General features: G+C 47.1%; 1 protein-coding gene across 1 annotated transcript in view; it reads left to right on the top strand.

Annotated features, from left to right (window-relative positions):
• Positions 1 to 19,845, top strand: part of C4H3orf33 (chromosome 4 C3orf33 homolog) — a 151,478-nt gene that overhangs the window by 99,813 nt on the left and 31,820 nt on the right. The window contains exons 2-3 of the mRNA XM_063916112.1: positions 1,006 to 1,065; positions 16,887 to 17,040. Of these exons, the coding sequence (XP_063772182.1) occupies positions 1,006 to 1,065; positions 16,887 to 17,040 (214 nt within the window). The remainder of the gene's footprint in view (positions 1 to 1,005; positions 1,066 to 16,886; positions 17,041 to 19,845) is intronic.

The following is a 19,845-nucleotide window of genomic DNA, read 5'->3' as shown; positions in this document are numbered from 1 at the left end:
GTCTCCAACCTTAATTGGGGTGTGAGCTACTTTCAGAAAATAAAACCTCTGAAGTAGATCCCCCCCCTCCCCCCAATGCGTGTGTGTTCCTGCGAAGGTGGGTGTGGCCTCACAACTACAAGTAATGCCCCCACCTTGTAGTGCCAGATACACAAATAATGCCCCTCAGCAGTGCCAGATACACAAATCATGCCCCTCAGCAGTGCCAGATACACAAATAATGCCCCTCAGCAGTGCCAGATACACAAATAATGCCCCTCAGCAGTACCAGATATACAAATAATACCTCCCAGCAGTGCCAGATATACAAATAATGCCTCCCAGCAGTGCCAGACACACAAATAATGCCCCCAGCAGTGCCAGATACACAAATAATGCCCTCCAGCATGCCAGATACAATGCCCCCACCAGTGCCAGATACAATTCCCCGCAGTGCCATTTAAAATGCCCCCCACAGCGCCAGATAAAATGCCCCCCCCGCAGTGTCCGATACAGTGCCCCACACAGTGCTAACTCTCTTGCTGGCTTCTACTGCCTCCGGTGCTGCTCCTCCTGTATGAGGGACGGAAGGGGAGGAGAGCGCAGCGCACGCCTCTTCTGTGAAGTCCGGAGAGCGGCTGCGGTGAGGGTGACAGTCTCCGGCGGCGAGCCAGTGACTGCCCAAGCCCGTGCGCTCTGTGAGCTACCGAAAATACTACGGCGAGCTACCGGTAGCTCGCGAGCTACGGGTTGGAGACCACTGCTCTAATGGTTAGTCAAACCAATGAGGTGGCAGGCCACACCCCCTGTGCAGACTGGCCACACCCCTAAAATGGGCCCCTACCACTGCATTTTCCCGGTGGGCCCTACATGCCCCAGTCCGACACTGCCTGCAATGTACCCTGTATTGTAACTGAATAAATGTATACATTTATTTGTATTATTTCTTTTATTAGTACTATTTAATGCTGTGATACATTTTACCTGCCAATATAATCTAATATTTAAAAAAAAAATGTTTTACAGAATATCAGCACAGGGTTGGCAATAGCTGGAGTCATTTTGTGTGCAAGAAGTATAAAGCTGGTAAGTTTGCCACATTTATTTTTGTATTATGTAGATGTAATTGTTGGTAAATTATGCTGGTGGAATGTTGTGTCACATACATTATGTGGCTTGGAAAATGAATTGCAGCATTTTGCTTCTCTCCTTGAAAGGCTATGTTTGTATGTTTTTATTTATTGAAATACTTGAGGGCCCTTAGTAGAATCATTTAAAAAGCGGTTTACCAAACCTTCTACAGAGGACAAGTATAGATGTCCCATATAGCCACCAGTCATTTTCTAGCTATCATGTATGTAGTAGATTCTATAAAATGCTAGCTAGAATCTGTTTGGTTGCGATCTGCAACACTTCCAATTCTTGCTAGAAGGTTTGATAAATATGGTGTCCGTTTGAATGGTCGACCATGTTATGGTCGACCACTATTGGTCGACATTGACATGGTCGACATGGACACGTGGTCGATACATGAAAAGGTTGACATGAGTTTTAAAAAAAAAAATATTTTGTGGAACTTTTCCATACTTTACGATCCACGTGGACTACGATTGGGAACGGTAATCTGTGCTGAGCGCAGCGAGGCACCTTAACCGAAGCATGGCGAGTGAAGCGGTGCACTAATTGGTGTTCCCTGTCACTTTACACAGAAAAAGACACCAAAAAACCCCCCAAAAACTCATGTCAACCATTTTCACGTGTCGACCATTTGTCCATGTCGACCATGCCAATGTCAACCAATAGTGGTCGACCTAATGACTGTCGACCATAACATGGTCGACCATTCATACCTGAACCGTTAAATATAACCCTTCATATGTTAAGTACCTGCTTATGGGCCTAATTCAGTAAGGATAGCAAATTCTGCTAATTAGTAATATTTGCTATCCTTTGGATTGCATGCTGGGGACGACCCATCGGTAGGCAAGGCCGCCCAGCATGCTGACCTGAGCCTCCCCCTCTTCATCAAGCAGAAATTGCGAACACTTCGCAATTTCTGCTTGTTAGCAGAAACTGTGGAAACGTCCTGCCGGCGCAGCTTAGCTGCGGCTGCAGGAGACTCACCGCCATCTTTCTGATCATGGCGGCTGCGTGTGACATCATGCAGCCGCCATGATCATGCCCCTGATATGCCCCCGTTCGGCCACCTCCGCAACGCTCCGTCTACTCCTTGGTTTTTTTTTGTTTAAACCAATTCTTTTATTTTTTCCCATTAATGTTTTAATGAAAAAAATAATAATCATGTATTAGAAACCTTGATCATCCATGTTTTGTTATGCTTTCTAACATGAATAATGTTATTAGGCTTTGATTTGATTTATTTTACATCTTTCAATAAACCAATTTTTTACATCTTATTTTTCCTATTACATATGAATATATGTAGATAGACTAAACATATTAATACATACAAAGTACACTCAGAGATAGATGAAATTGAATATAAGAACAACAAGTTAATGTTAAGCATTAGTCCTACTTATTACTTAAATAAATCTGAATAGTAATACAAAAATATATTACTTTAACATTTACAATATTGCTGATATTATTACATTGTGCAACTGTTCTTTAACATTTCTCTAACGTCCTAAGTGGATGCTGGGGACTCCGTAAGGACCATGGGGAACAGCGGCTCCGCAGGAGACTGGGCACATCTAAAGAAAGCTTTAGGACTATCTGGTGTGCACTGGCTCCTCCCCCTATGACCCTCCTCCAAGCCCCAGTTAGATCTCTGTGCCCGAACGAGAAGGGTGCACACTAGGGGCTCTCCTGAGCTTCTTAGTGAAAGTTTTAGTTTAGGTTTTTTATTTTCAGTGAGACCTGCTGGCAACAGGCTCACTGCATCGAGGGACTAAGGGGAGAAGAAGCGAACTCACCTGCGTGCAGAGTGGATTGGGCTTCTTAGGCTACTGGACATTAGCTCCAGAGGGACGATCACAGGCCCAGCTTGGATGGGTCCCAGAGCCGCGCCGCCGGCCCCCTTACAGAGCCAGAAGGCAGAAGAGGTCCGGAAAATCGGCGGCAGAAGACGTCCTGTCTTCAACAAGGTAGCGCACAGCACTGCAGCTGTGCGCCATTGCTCTCAGCACACTTCACACTCCGGTCACTGAGGGTGCAGGGCGCTGGGGGGGGCGCCCTGAGACGCAATAATAAACACCTTGGATGGCAAAAAATGCATCACATATAGCTCCTGGGCTATATGGATGCATTTAACCCCTGCCAAAATACATAAAAAAACGGGAGATAAGGCCGCCGATAAGGGGGCGGAGCCTATCTCCTCAGCACACTGGCGCCATTTTCCCTCACAGCTCCGTTGGAGGGAAGCTCCCTGGCTCTCCCCTGCAGTCACTACACTACAAAAAGGGTTAAAAAAGAGAGGGGGGCACAAATTAGGCGCAGTATTAACTATACAGCAGCTATAAGGGGAAAAACACTTATATAAGGTTATCCCTGTATATATATAGCGCTCTGGTGTGTGCTGGCAAACTCTCCCTCTGTCTCCCCAAAGGGCTAGTGGGGTCCTGTCCTCTATCAGAGCATTCCCTGTGTGTGTGCTGTATGTCGGTACTTTTGTGTCGACATGTATGAGGAGAAAAATGATGTGGAGACGGAGCAGATTGCCTGTAATAGTGATGTCACCCCCTAGGGGGTCGACACCTGAGTGGATGAACTGTTGGAAGAAATTACGTGACAGTGTCAGCTCTGTATAAAAGACAGTGGTTGACATGAGACAGCCGGCTACTCAGCTTGTGCCTGTCCAGACGTCTCATAGGCCGTCAGGGGCTCTAAAGTGCCCGTTACCTCAGATGGCAGATATAGACGCCGACACGGATACTGACTCCAGTGTCGACGGTGCAGAGACAAATGTGACTTCCAGTAGGGCCACACGTTACATGATTGAGGCAATGAAAAATGTTTTACACATTTCTGATAATACGAGTACCACCAAAAAGGGGTATTATGTTCGGTGAGGAAAAACTACCTGTAGTTTTCCTGAATCTGAGAAATTAAATGAGGTGTGTGATGATGCGTGGGTTTCCCCCGATAACAACTGATAATTTCTAAAATGTTATTGGCATTATATCCTTTCCCGCCAGAGGTTAGGGTGCGTTGGGAAACACCCCCTAGGGTGGATAAAGCGCTCACACGCTTATAAGGGCTCTATCCTCTCCTGAGATGGCCGCCCTTAAGGATCCTGCTGATAGAAAGCAGGAGGGTATCCTAAAATGTATTTACACACATACTGGTGTTATACTGCGACCAGCAATCGCCTCAGCCTGGATGTGCAGTGCTGGGTTGGCGTGGTCGGATTCCCTGACTGAAAATATTGATACCCTAGATAGGGACAGTATATTTTTGCCTATAGAACATTTGAAAGATGCATTTCTATATATGCGTGATGCACAGCGGAATATTTGCCGACTGGCATCAAGTCTAAGTGCGTTGTCCATTTCTACCAGTAGAGGGTTATGGACACGTCAGTGGTCAGGTGATGCGTATTCCAAACGGCATTTGGAAGTATTGCCTTATTAAGGGGAGGAGTTATTTGGGGTCGGTCTTTCAGACCTGGTGGCCACGGCAACAGCTGGGAAATCCACGTTTGTACCCCAGGTCGCCTCTCAACATGAGAAGACGCCGTATTATCAGGCGCAGTCTTTTCGTGGATAAGCGGGCAAAAGGTTCCTCATTTCTGCCCCGTGACAGAGGGAGAGGAAAAAGGCTGCAGAAATCAGCCAGTTCCCAGGAACAGAAACCCTCTCCCGCCTCTGCCAAGCCCTCAGTATACGCTGGGGCTTTACAAGCAGAATCAGGCACGGTGGGGGGCCCGTCTCAATGAATTTCAGCGCGCAGTGGGCTCACTCGCAAGTAGACCCCTGGATCCTTCAGGTGATATCTCAGGGGTACAAATTAGAATTCGAGACGTCTCCCCCTCGCCGTTTCCTAAAGTCGGCTTTACCGATGTCTCCTTCTGACAGGGAGACAGTTTTGGAAGCCATTCACAAGCTGTATTCCCAGCAGGTGATAATCAAGATACCCCTCCTGCAACAGGGAACGGGGTATTATTCCACACTGTTGTGGTACCGAAGCCGGACGGCTCGGTGAGACCGATTCTAAATCTAAAATCTTTGAACACTTACATACAGAGGTTCAAATTCAAGATTGAGTCACTCAGAGCAGTGATTGCGAACCTGGAAGAAGAGGACTACATGATGTCTCGGGACATTAAGGATGCTTACCTACATGTCCCAATTTACCCTTCTCACCAAGGGTACCTCAGGTTTATGGTACAGAACTGTCACTATCAGTTCAGACGCTGCCGTATGGAGGGTCCACGGCACCCCGGGTCTTTACCAAGGTAATGGCCGAAATGATGATATTCCTTCAAAGGAAGGGAATTTTAGTTATCCCTTACTTGGACAATTCCCTGATAAGGGTAAGATCCAGGGAACAGTTGGAGGTCGGTGTAGCACTATCTCAGGTAGTGTTGCTGCAGCACGGTTGGATTCTCAATATTACAAAATCGCAGCTGGTTCCGACGACTTGTCTTCTGTTCCTAGGGATGATCCTGGACACAGTCCAGAAAAAGGTGTTTCTCCCGGAGGAGAAAGCCAGGGAGTTATCCGAGCTAGTCAGGAACCTCCTAAAACCGAGCCAAGTCTCAGTGCATCAATGCACAAGGGTTCTGGGTAAAATGGTGGTTTCCTACGAAGCAATCCCATTCGGCAGATTCCACGCAAGAACTTTCCAGTGGGACCTGCTGGACAAATGGTCCGGGTCGCATCTTCAGATGCATCAGCGGATAACCCTGTCACCAAGGACAAGGGGTCCCTCCTGTAGTGGTTGCAGAGTGCTCATCTTCTAGAGGGCCGCAGATTCGGCATTCAGGACTGGGTCCTGGTAACCACGGATGCCAGCCTGCGATGCCGGGAAGCAGTCACACAGGGAAGGAATATCCAGGACTTATGGTCAAGCCTGGAGACATCACTTCACATAAATATCCTGAAGCTAAGGGACATTTACAATGCTCTAAGCTTAGCAAGACCTCTGCTTCAATGTCAGCCGGTGTTGATCTAGTCGGACAACATCACGGCAGTCACCCACGTAAACAGACAGGGTGGCACAAGAAGCAGGAGGGCAATGGCAGAAGCTGCAAGGATTCTTCGCTGGGCGGAAAATCATGTGATAGCACTGTCAGCAGTATTCATTCCGGGAGTGGACAACTGGGAAGCAGACTTCCTCAGCACGACCTCCACCCGGGAGAGTGGGGACTTCACCCAGAAGTCTTCCACATGATTATAAACCGTTGGGAAAAACTCAACAGGTATTGCGCCAGGTCCAGGGACCCTCAGGCAATAGCTGTAGACGCTCTGGTAACACCGTGGGTGTACCAGTCAGGGTATGTGTTCCCTCCTCTGCCTCTCATACCCAAGGTACTGAGATTGATAAGATGCAGAGGAGTAAGCACTATATTCGTGGCTCCGGATTGGCCAAGAAGGACTTGGTAACCGGAACTTCAAGAGATGCTCACGGAGGATCCGTGGCCTCTACCTCTAAGAAGGGACCTGCTCCAGCAAGGACCCTGTCTGTTCCAAGACTTACCACGGCTGCGTTTGACGGCATGGCGGTTGAACGCCGGATCCTGAAGAAAAAAGGCATTCCGGATGAAGTCATCCCTATCCTGATCAAAGCCAGGAAGGATGTAACCGCAAAAACATTATCACCGCAATTGGCGAAAATATGTTGCGTGGTGCGAGGCCAGTAAGGCCCGACGGTGGAAATTCAACTGGGTCGATTCCTACATTTCCTGCAAACAGGAGTGTCTATGGGCCTGAAATTGGGGTCCATTAAGGTTCAAATTTCGGCCCTGTCAATTTTCTTCCAAAAAGAACTAGCTTCAGTCCCTGAAGTTCAGACGTTTGTAAAAGGGGTACTGCATATACAGCCTCCTTTTGTGCCTCCAGTGGCACTTTGGGATCTCAATGTAGTTTTGGGTTCCAAAAGTCACATTGGTTTGAACCACTTAAATCTGTGGAGTTAAAATATCTCACATGGAAAGTGGTCATGCTGTTGGCCCTGGCCTGGGCCAGGCGCGTGTCAGAATTGGCGGCTTTATCCTGAAATAGCCCTTATCTGATGTTCCATTCGGACAGGGCGGAATTGAGGACTCGTCCTCAGTTTCTCCCTAAGGTGGTTTCAGCGTTTCACCTGAACCAACCTATTTGTGGTGCCTGCGGCTACTAGGGACTTGGAGGACTCCAAGTTGCTAGACGTTGTCAGGGCCCTGAAAATATATGTTTCCAGGAGGGCTGGAGTCAGGAAATCTGACTCGCTGTTTATCCTGTATGCACCCAACAAGCTGGGTGCTCCTGCTTCTAAGCAGACTATTGCTCGTTGGATTTGTAGTACAATTCAGCTTGCACATTCTGTGGCAGGCCTGCCACAGCCAAAAATCTGTAAATGCCCACTCCACAAGGAAGGTGGGCTCATCTTGGGCGGCTGCCCGAGGGGTCTCGGCTTTACAACTTTGCCGAGCAGCTACTTGGTCAGGAGCAAATACGTTTGTAAAATTCTACAAAATTGATATCCTGGCTGAGGAGGACCTGGTGTTCTCTCATTTGGTGCTGCAGAGTCATCCGCACTCTCCCGCCCGTTTGGGAGCTTTGGTATAATCCCCATGGTCCTTACGGAGTCCCCAGCATCCACTTAGGACGTTAGAGAAAATAAGAATTTACTTACCGATAATTCTATTTCTCATAGTCCGTAGTGGATGCTGGGCGCCCATCCCAAGTGCGGATTGTCTGCAATACTTGTACATAGTTATTGTTACAAAAATTGGGTTATTATTGTTGTGAGCCATCTTTCAGAGTCTCCTCTGTTATCATGCTGTTAACTGGGTTCAGATCACAGGTTATACGGTGTGATTGGTGTGGCTGGTATGAGTCTTACCCGGGATTCAAAATCCTTCCTTATTGTGTACGCTCGTCCGGGCACAGTATCCTAACTGAGGCTTGGAGGAGGGTCATAGGGGGAGGAGCCAGTGCACACCAGATAGTCCTAAAGCTTTCTTTAGATGTGCCCAGTCTCCTGTGGAGCCGCTGTTCCCCATGGTCCTTACGGAGTCCCCAGCATCCACTACGGACTATGAGAAATAGAATTATCGGTAAGTAAATTCTTATTTTTCCGTATATTATCCCAAAAGTGTAAAACAATCTGCTAGTGAACATATTAATTATTAAAGCTCCAGTTTTTAAAACATTAGTCTGCACTTGGAGTAATATTGGTTTATCAACTTAAGCTGGGTACACACTAGACGATTTTTTGAACCATGTGGGTGATAACGACACATCGTTACGATAATCATTCAGTGAGTACGCACAATATTGTTAGCAATGTGTGCTCCCACGGGTCGTTAACGATATTGGCTTTTGTCTGTACATGCAGGTCAATCTGATGAGATCATCAGAAACTGCATGTTCGTGGTTTGTGCAGGATGACATCACTGAACGATATCGTTCAGTGTGTATGCACTAGGTTGTTTTCCCGGGGGTTAAAGGGCAAACACTGATGATATCACTCATGGAGCATATAGTCCAGAGGTTCCCAAACTGTGTGCCGTGGCTCCCTGGGGTGCCTCGGGACACTTGCAGGGGTGCCCTGGGTTGGTGGTCCGGGACCAATTCAAATTATTCATGGTCAATATAATAGGCAAAACCAGTGCTGGTGGCTGTCAGTCATCAAATATGTGGCCAAACAGAAGCAAATCTTGTCCCTCACCACACAACTGACTCTTAAGGATGACATATAAACGCGATCTACTTAATGTAATATTTCTTTCTAAATTTCTCAATAAGAAATTTTTGGCCTAGGGGTGCCGTGAAAAAAATTCTGATATTCTATGGCGCCGTGATTCAAAAAAGTTTGGAAACCACTGATATAGTCTATTGTGTACCCGGCTTTAGTGAATTTAACCTTGTTGTTTTAGTGTAGTGCAATATGTGGGCAACATAATGACCCTGCCCCCACACAAGTTTGGTTTGGCCTTACAGAGACTTGTGTTGAATGTTGACGTATATATCTTTCTGTGCATGAGGGACATCATTCATCCTGTAAGTGCAGGTGGACATGCTCTGCATCACTATCAGACTGAGTGCACGATTCAGACCTGATCACTGTTGTGCGTTTTCGCACAGCGAGCAATTATCGAACTACTGCACATGCTTATGCACCATAATGCCATGCGCATTATGGTGCATAAGCATGTGCAGTAGTTCGATAATTGCACCGTAGTTCGACGGTGCGAAATTTTTTATCACTTGGGCGTTCGCAAGGAGATTGACAGGAAGAAGCCATTTGTAGATGGTAACTGAACGTTTTCTGGGAGTGTCTGGAAAAACGCAGGCGTTCCCAAGCGTTTTCTGGGAGGGTGTGTGACGTCAGCTCCGGTCAGCATGATTATTCGCACTGGAGGAATAAGTATTGGGCTACACACAGACTGTACACACTGCACAGAATGGGAAACACATTCGATGGTGAGTGTGATGCAAATGGTTTTGCAGCTGTCCGCTGACTGAGGGGAATTTTCGCATGGTGTACACATGCAATCGCACACTTACGCGGGGCGAATTTCCACTGCCCCTGGGCAGCGTCTATCTGATCGCAGGAGTGTAATTTGGAGCACAGCGATCAGGTCTGAATTAGGCCCTGAGTACAGTGCAAAACAAATTAATGCAGTTTATCCATCCACATGTACAGTATGTTTATTTTACATCTTTTCATGTATCTGTGAGAAGGTGCACAGTCCACTTTAAATTCAATACTATGACCGAATCAATATTTAGGATATCAAGTTTATTGGTTTTTTTATTAAATTAATAATAATAAATCTCATTTCATCTTAATGTTACATGTATTATAACATAACGCCTTAATTTCTCTAACGTCCTAGTGGATGCTGGGGACACCGTAAGGACCATGAGGAATAGACGGGCTCCGCAGGAGACATGGGCACTTTAAGAAAGAATTTGGATTCTGGTGTGCTCTGGCTCCTCCCTCTATGTCCCTCCTCCAGACCTCAGTTTGAATCTGTGCCCGGACGAGCTGGGTGCTGTTTAGTGAGCTCTCCTGAGCTTGCTAATAAGAAAGTATTTTGTTAGGTTTTTTATTTTCAGAGAGATCTGCTGGCAACAGGCTCCCTGCATCGTGGGACTGAGGGGAGAGAAGCAGCCCTACTCTCTGAAGCTAGGTCCTGCTTCTTAGGCTACTGGACACCATTAGCTCCAGAGGGATCGTACACAGGATCTCACCCTTTGTCGTCCGATCCCGGAGCCGCGCCGCCATCCCCCTCGCAGAGCCGGAAGACAGAAGCCGGGAAGAAGCAAGAAGACTTCGAAATCGGCGGCAGAAGACTCCAGTCTTCACTGAGGTAGCGCACAGCACTGCAGCTGTGCGCCATTGCTCCCACACTACACCCACATACTCCGGTCACTGTAGGGTGCAGGGCGCGGGGGGGGGGGCGCCCTGGGCAGCAATTAGGACCTCTTGGCAAAAGTTAGACATATATATAGTTGGGCACTGTATATATGTATGAGCCCCCGCCATAATTTTGTACAGAAACGCGGGACAAAAGCCCGCCGCTGAGGGGGCGGCGCTTCTTCCTCAGCACTCACCAGCGCCATTTTCTCTCCACAGCTCCGCTGAGAGGAAGCTCCCCAGGCTCTCCCCTGCAGATTCACGGTAGAAGAGGGTAAAAAGAGAGGGGGGGCACATAAATTAGGCGCAAAAACATAATATACAGCAGCTACTGGGTTAACACTAAGTTACTGTGTGATTCCTGGGACATATAGCGCTGGGGTGTGTGCTGGCATACTCTCTCTCTGTCTCTCCATAGGGCCTTGTGGGGGAACTGTCTTCAAAAAGAGCATCCCCTGTGTGTGTGGTGTGTCGGTACGCTTGTGTCGACATGTTTGACGAGGAAGGCTATGTGGAAGCAGAGCGGGAGCAAATTAATGTGGTGTCTCCTCCGACGGCGCCGACACCTGATTGGATGGATATGTGGAAGGTTTTAAATGATAATGTTAATTCCTTGCATAAAAGGTTGGATAAAGCTGAAACCTTAGGACAGTCAGGGTCTCAGCCCATGCCTGATCCGATGTCGCAGAGGCCGTCAGGGTCTCAGAAGCGCCCACTATCCCAAATTGTTGACACAGATACCGACATGGATTCTGACTCCAGTGTCAATTACGATGATGCAAAGTTACAGCCTAAATTGGCTAAAGCCATCCGTTATATGATTATAGCAATGAAGGATGTGTTGCACATCACAGAGGAAACCCCAGTCCCTGATAAGAGGGTTCATATGTATGGGGAAAAAAGGCAGGAGGTGACCTTTCCCCCTTCACATGAGCTAAATGAGTTATGTGAAAGGGCTTGGGAATCTCCAGATAAAAAACTGCAGATTTCCAAGAGGATGCTTATGGCGTATCCCTTCCCGCCAACGGACAGGTTACGCTGGGAATCCTCCCCTAGGGTGGACAAAGCTCTAACACGCTTATCCAAGAGGGTAGCCCTGCCGTCACAGGATACGGCCACCCTAAAAGATGCTGCGGATAGAAAGCAAGAGGGTACCCTGAAGTCCATTTATACACATTCAGGTATCGTACTAAGGCCGGCAATTGCGTCGGCCTGGGTGTGTAGTGCTGTAGCAGCATGGACGGGTGCCTTATCTGAGGAACTTGATACCTTAGACAAGGATACTATATTAATGACTCTGGGGCATATAAAAGATGCTGTCCTATATATGAGAGATGCTCAAAGAGACATTAGCCTACTGGGCTCTAGAATAAATGCAATGTCGATTTCTGCCAGAAGGGTCCTGTGGACTCGGCATTGAACAGGCGATGCCGACTCAAAAAGGCACATGGAGGTTTTACCTTACAAGGGTGAGGAATTGTTTGGGGAGGGTCTCTCGGACCTGGTCTCCACAGCTACTGCTGGAAAGTCAAATTTTTTGCCATATGTTCCCTCACAACCTAAGAAAGCACCGTATTACCAAATGCAGTCCTTTCGATCACAAAAAGGCAAGAAAGTCCGAGGTGCGTCCTTTCTTGCCAGAGGCAGGGGCAGAGGAAAGAAGCTGCACAACACAGCTAGTTCTCAGGAACAGAAGTCCTCGCCGGCTTCCACTAAATCCACCGCATGACGCTGGGGCTCCACAGGCGGAGCTAGGCCCGGTGGGGGCGCGTCTCCGAAATTTCAGCCACAAGTGGGTTCACTCCCAGGTGGATCCCTGGGCAATAGAGATTGTGTCTCAGGGATACAAGCTGGAATTCGAAGAGATGCCCCCTCACCGATACCTCAAATCGGCCCTGCCAGCTTCCCCATTAGAGAGGAAAATAGTGTTAGCTGCAATTCACAAATTGTATCTTCAGCAGGTGGTGGTCAAGGTTCCCCTCCTTCAACAAGGGAAGGGTTATTAGTCGACCATGTTTGTGGTACCGAAACCGGACGGTTCGGTCAGACCCATATTGAATTTAAAATCTCTGAACATATACCTGAAAAGGTTCAAGTTCAAGATGGAATCGCTCAGAGCGGTCATTGCAAGCCTGGAAGAGGGGGATTTTATGGTGTCTCTGGACATAAAGGATGCGTACCTTCATGTCCCCATTTATCCACCTCATCAGGCGTACCTCAGATTTGTGGTACAGGATTGTCGTTACCAATTTCAGACGTTGCCGTTTGGTCTCTCCACGGCACCGAGAATATTTACCAAGGTGATGGCAGAAATGATGGTACTCCTGCGGAAGCAAGGGGTCACAATTATCCCATACTTGGACGATCTCCTCATAAAAGCAAGGTCAAGAGAGCAGTTACTGATCAGCGTAGCACGCTCTCTGGAAGTGTTAGGACAGCACGGCTGGATTCTGAATATTCCAAAGTCGCAGTTGATTCCTACGACTCAAAGAATATTAACTGTTATAAAAGCGCCTCAGCAGAGGATGAGAATAATTATTGTTGAAACCTATTTCAGAAATTCTGCGCTAGCCAGAAACTATATGTGTTATAGTGTGGCAAGGAATAAAAAACAAGGAAGGACGGCTGCGCTGGATTTCAGAAATAAATGTGATGTAATCAGTAGAGAGAGCCAACGTGTCAATTATAAAAATAACAGATTTATTAAAACACTATCAATGTATTAAATAAAAAGCAATAGACATGAATGTTCCTCAATCACTTAGTCTCAAGGTGTCAATCTTTTTGCAGCTGTGGCGTATAATGCTAGAGTCAGTGTTCCGTAGCTGAAAAATGGTGCTGCTAATGGTGCACAGAAATGAGCACAGAGTGCAATTGTAAAGCTCCTATGATGGAGTATAGGTATGTTGCCGGTAGGTCATTCAGTAATTAATACCTCTCCAGTGGGCTGGTCCATTTGCCGGGCGTCCCCGGTCTGGTATCCTGCGTTGCCCACAGATGCTATGCAGCGGAGAGGAGACAAGATGCCGTGTGTGGTCGGCTGGCTGATGCGGCTTGAATGACAGCGGCTGCTGGGAGCAGAGATGAAACCGGAAAGTTGCCGTCTGAGAATGCGGAGCTCTGCACCGATTGTAAGACACCTGAGCGAGGTGTGTAGAGGCGGGTCCTAACGCGTTTCGTCACGCTCCACGTGACAGATGCATAGCATCTGTGGGCAACGCAGGATACCAGACCGGGGACGCCCGGCAAATGGACCAGCCCACTGGAGAGGTATTAATTACTGAATGACCTACCGGCAACATACCTATACTCCATCATAGGAGCTTTACAATTGCACTCTGTGCTCATTTCTGTGCACCATTAGCAGCACCATTTTTCAGCTACGGAACACTGACTCTAGCATTATACGCCACAGCTGCAAAAAGATTGACACCTTGAGACTAAGTGATTGAGGAACATTCATGTCTATTGCTTTTTATTTAATACATTGATAGTGTTTTAATAAATCTGTTATTTTTATAATTGACACGTTGGCTCTCTCTACTGATTACATCACATTTATTTCTGAAATCCAGCGCAGCCGTCCTTCCTTGTTTTTGATTCCTACGACTCGTCTGCCCTTCCTGGGCATGATTCTGGACACAGACCAGAAGAGGGTTTATCTCCCGATGGAGAAGGCTCAGGAACTCATGACACTGGTCAGAGACCTATTAAAACCAAAAAAGGTGTCGGTGCATCACTGTACACGAGTCCTGGGAAAGATGGTGGCATCATACGAGGCCATTCCCTTCGGCAGGTTCCATGCGAGGACCTTTCAATGGGATCTCCTGGACAAATGGTCCGGATCGCATCTTCAGATGCATCGGTTAATCACCCTATCCCCCAGGGCCAGGGTGTCTCTCCTGTGGTGGCTGCAGAGTGCTCACCTTCTGGAGGGCCGCAGATTCGGCATTCAGGACTGGGTCCTGGTGACCACGGATGCAAGCCTCCGGGGGTGGGGGGGGCAGTCACACGGAAGAAATTTCTAAGGCCTGTGGTCAAGTCAGGAGACTTGCCTTCACATCAACATCCTGGAACTAAGGGCCATATACAACGCCCTACGTCAAGCGGAGTCCCTACTTCGCGACCAACCGGTTCTGATTCAGTCAGACAACATAACCGCAGTGGCTCATGTAAACCGCCAAGGCGGCACTAGGAGCAGAGTGGCGATGGCGGAAGCCACCAGGATTCTTCGCTGGGCGGAGAATCGCGTAAGCGCACTGTCAGCAGTGTTCATCCCGGGAGTGGACAACTGGGAAGCAGACTTCCTCAGCAGGCACGACCTCCACCCGGGAGAGTGGGGACTTCATCAAGAAGTCTTCACACAGATTACAAGTCGGTGGGAACTACCACAGATAGACATGATGGCGTCACGCCTCAACAAGAAGCTACAGAGCTATGGCGCCAGGTCAAGGGACCCTCAGGCAGTAGCTGTAGACGCCCTGGTGACACCGTGGGTGTTCCAGTCGGTCTATGTATTTCCTCCTCTTCCTCTCATACCCAAGGTACTGAGGATAATAAGAAAAAATAGGAGTAAGAACAATTCTCATTGTTCCAGATTGGCCACGAAGGACTTGGTATCTAGATCTGCAAGAATTGCTCACAGAGGATCCGTGGCCTCTTCCTCTAAGACAGGACCTGTTGCAACAGGGACCCTGTCTCTTCCAAGACTTACCGCGGCTGCGTTTGACGGCATGGCGGTTGAACGCCGGATCCTAGCAGAAAATGGTATTCCGGAGGAGGTCATTCCTACGCTGATAAAGGCTAGGAAGGACGTAACAGCTAAACATTATCACCGGATATGGCGAAAATATGTTTCTTGGTGTGAGGCCAGCAATGCTCCTACAGAGGAGTTTCAGCTGGGCCGTTTCCTTCACTTCCTTCAGTCAGGAGTGGATTTGGGCCTGGAGTTAGGCTCAATTAAGGTCCAGATTTCGGCCCTTTCCATTTTCTTTCAAAAGGAGTTGGCTTCTCTGCCAGAAGTTCAGATGTTTGTGAAAGGAGTGCTGCATATTCAGCCTCCTTTTGTGCCTCCAGTGGCACCTTGGGATCTTAACGTGGTGTTGAGTTTCCTGAAATCACACTGGTTTGAACCACTTAAAACAGTGGAGTTGAAATATCTCACGTGGAAGGTGGTCATGCTTATTAGCCTTGACTTCGGCTAAGCGCGTGTCAGAATTAGCGGCTTTGTCTCATAAAAGCCCATATCTGGTTTTCCATATGGATAGAGCGGAATTGAGGACACGTCCACAATTTCTGCCAAACGTGGTCTCATCCTTTCATATGAACCAACCTATTGTGGTGCCTGTGACTACTCGTGACTTGGAGGATTCCTAGTTACTAGATGTAGTCAGAGCTTTAAAAGTTTATGTAGCCAGAACGGCTAGAGTCAGGAAAACGGAGTCACTGTTTATCCTGTATGCATCCAACAAGCTTGGTGCTCCTGCTTCAAAGCAGACTATTGCTCGCTGGATCTGTAACACGATTCAGCAGGCTCATTCTGTGGCTGGATTGCCGCAGCCAAAATCAGTGAAAGCCCATTCCACTAGGAAGGTGGGCTCTTCTTGGGCGGCTGCCCGAGGGGTCTCGGCATTACAGCTATGCCGAGCTGCTACTTGGTCAGGTTCAAATACGTTTGCAAAGTTCTACAAGTTTGATACCCTGGCTGAGGAGGACCTATCGTTTGCTCAATCGGTGCTGCAGAGTCATCCGCACTCTCCCGCCCGTTTGGGAGCTTTGGTATAATCCCCATGGTTCTTACTGAGTCCCCAGCATCCACTAGGACGTTAGAGAAAATAAGATTTTACTTACCGGTAAATTTATTTCTCGTAGTCCGTAGTGGATGCTGGGCGCCCGTCCCAAGTGCAGACTTTTTCTGCAATGCTTGTATATAGCTATTGCTTAAATAAGGGTTATGTTATAGTTGCATCAGGGTTTATCTGATGCTCTGTTATTGTTCATACTGTTAACTGGGTAAAGTTATCACAAGTTATACGGTGTGATTGGTGTGGCTGGTATGAGTCTTACCCTGGATTCCCAAAATCCTTTCCTTGTACTGTCAGCTCTTCCGGGCACAGTTTCTTTAACTGAGGTCTGGAGGAGGGACATAGAGGGAGGAGCCAGAGCACACCAGAATCCAAATTATTTCTTAAAGTGCCCATGTCTCCTGCGGAGCCCGTCTATTCCCCATGGTCCTTACGGAGTCCCCAGCATCCACTACGGACTACGAGAAATAGATTTACCGGTAAGTAAAATCTTATTTTTATTACCATGAACATGCAACAGAAGTAATATATTTATTTTATTATTTTTATTTGTTTACTATATTGTCAAAGTTGACAAAGTTTACGAATGTGAAAGACATCCCAGACAAATTCATACAGAAGAATTTAAAGCTCCGTGGGAAAATAGTCTGTGTGACGGAACATGCGATAGAAGTTGATCACATTCCTATTACTCTTCCTATTTTGGCATCTTTTCAGAAGAGGTGTAAGTAATCTTTATTTTAAATTAAAAACAAGGTGTTACTATGTGTGCATAACCGGATGCTCTTTGTAAACTTTCACAGCTGTTTTATGAGCCCTAAATAGCAAACCCAATTCCGCTGCTTGTCTTATGCGCTCAGTATCGGATTATTGTAGTTATTCCTATAGTATACTATGCTGGTTGATAATACATTGTATACTTGTCCTACACTAGCCTGACCACTAAAACCTGCTGCTTACCCTGAGCACTGATAGATGGGGGTTTTTCAATTAGCCTTCTCTTTCTGATTTTGTGCCTTCTTTGTAACCTTGTTTGTTTACATATCGGTAGGCTTCCTATCTAGTGTAGGGTGTGTAGTATGTTATGCCGGCAGCCAGGATCCCGGCGCCCAGCATACCGGCGCCGGGATCCTGACCGCTGGCAGCTGGGCGAGCGCAAATGAGCCCTTTGCGGGCTTGCTGCACTCGCCACGCTCGGGCACGGTGGTGCGCTACGCATGCCTTGCTATTTATTCTCCCTCCAGGGGAGTCATGGACCCCCAAGAAAGAGAATAGTTGTCGGTATGGCTATAACCTCTCAATCAGTTCATTTATACAGGATGTTACCCAGCCAGTCTCTCTTGGCAGTCCCTTGGCAGAAATGCTATGATGCCATGCAACAGGGTTTCCGCATCTGAATCCAATGGGTATCCATAAACTGAAATAGAGTGTGGCAGGATAGATCCTCAATTAAGCAGTAACTCCATGTAAATCCAATATGTTGTGACTGGAGACGATGACAGGCAAGCTTGACACGTTTCTCGGGGCATAGCAACACCCAGTTTCCCCAGAGCATGAGCAACAGGGTTTCCGCATCTGGATCCAATGGGTATCCATAAACTGAAATAGAGTGTGGTGGGATAGATCCTCAATTTAGCGCGGTAAATCCATGTAAATCCAATATGTGGCGACTGGAGACGATGACAGGCAAGCTTGACGCGTTTCTCTGGGCAGAGCAACACCCAGTTTCCTCAGAGCATGAGCAGTATGCTGACTGGGTAACATGCTGTATAAATTAACTGATTGAGAGGTTCTGGGAAATAAACGCTTGTCCTATCGCTATGCTACATTACCATTAGTGGTGACAACAATAGTGAGACTGTGTATTGGAGCATTTTTTCACCCATTTTATAGTTTTAATAAAATTTGAGAATCTTTTACCTATCCATCTATTCACTGCTAATAGAACATAAAATATTCTAATATATATATATATATATATATATATATATATATATATATATTTATTTATTTATTTTTTAAGTGTTTTGATTAAGGTTATAGGATAAACAACAGCGCTGGTTTTCTTCCTTTTTCTTGTGCTCGTATATGTGCCTTTGTTGTAGTCTACATGGGATCAGGGACAGACTGGGTCTGTATTACAGCCCTGGTATTAAGGCAGGTACACACTAGGCGATTTTGAACCAATAAAGGTAAAGATTTCTTTGAAATTTCCCCAACTACAGAATGAAAGATAATGTGCATACACACTGAACAATATCATTCAGTGACATTACCCCTCCCATCCCTGAACAGTCATCAAAGATATAGCCTAAATTGGACTGCATGTTCAGTTGATAAAGATAAATGATAAAGACCCACTGGATTGCTTATCGTTATCGTACATACACACTTGACGATATGCATGATAATATCTTTATTGTGCATATTATCCACTTAAGTTGTCTAGTGTGTATGCCCCTTTAATGTGACTGTACATCTGATCGTGAAAAAGGGACATGGTCACAGCTCACTGGGGCTCCCATTTATCTGTATGCTGAGTGGTCGAGCAGAGCACCAGAAGGCTCCGTTGCTCGGCCAGTCCCTGTCTTTATGTGCTGCTCAGCCAGAACCTCTCGTAGTGTGGCTGGATCGACCCTTCTGTCATTTGCCAGAATTTGAAGATGGGCAGTCCGGCCCTGCATTGGATGCTTTTGCTTGAAACACCCTTACTGTAACAGGCTAACTCTTGCATGCCCCCTCCATTGCACATTCGACCTCTGTAAGGGTAACATGGCATAATGCACAGGCATAGATATGTATAAAGATTTGAAACAAAGTACAGAAAAACAATTTCTACCAAACAAAATTGCTTACGACCAACTCTCCATGCATTTAAGATGTGCAGTGTACTATGTGCCTGAGTTCTAAAGAAAGGCATTTCCAAACAGAATATATTGCATAATAATCATGGGACCTCAAAAATCAGATTGTGGCACCCCAAAGCCTGTGCAGTGCTCTTCTAGTGTCCAATAACAAATGTCTTCTCTAAATGATGTTCTTTTCTATTTATTTATTTATTTAGATATTTTAATAAAATGTTTCTAGTGCATTTTCCATTGTCAACAAAACTGTCCCCACATCCTAATTTACTTATTTACCTAAATCCTATTTTATTTTTAAATATTTAAGTTCTGGGGACGTGGCCATGGCGGCATCCGGGTAGGCAGCAGAGTATGGGAGCTCCCCAGCCGATTAATCTTGACACCCCTCCTGGCCTCCGTTCCGGAGCTTGTGCCCGCACACACTGCCTGCTGAGTGGTCGGGGCAGCGGCGGGCGTCTTCTGGCTGGCTCCGGAGAGCGTTGTCTGGCCGAGCCGGCTGCCGCCCGCACTTCCGGCCTAGGCCACAGGAGCATCCCCGGCCTCGAGTTTGGTGGCGCTTCGCCGCCCTGCCGCGGGCGCACGCAGGCACGTCCCCGCGGCGAAAACTGAATGCTGCACGCTGCCTGGTGGACGCGGCACCCCCCTGCACCCGGTAATACTGCCTT

The sequence above is a fragment of the Pseudophryne corroboree genome, chromosome 4, assembly GCF_028390025.1.
Source record: "Pseudophryne corroboree isolate aPseCor3 chromosome 4, aPseCor3.hap2, whole genome shotgun sequence".
NCBI classification, from domain to species: domain Eukaryota; kingdom Metazoa; phylum Chordata; class Amphibia; order Anura; family Myobatrachidae; genus Pseudophryne; species Pseudophryne corroboree.
The sequence above is the reverse complement of the archived record's forward strand: the minus strand, read 5'-3'. Positions and strand labels throughout refer to the sequence as shown.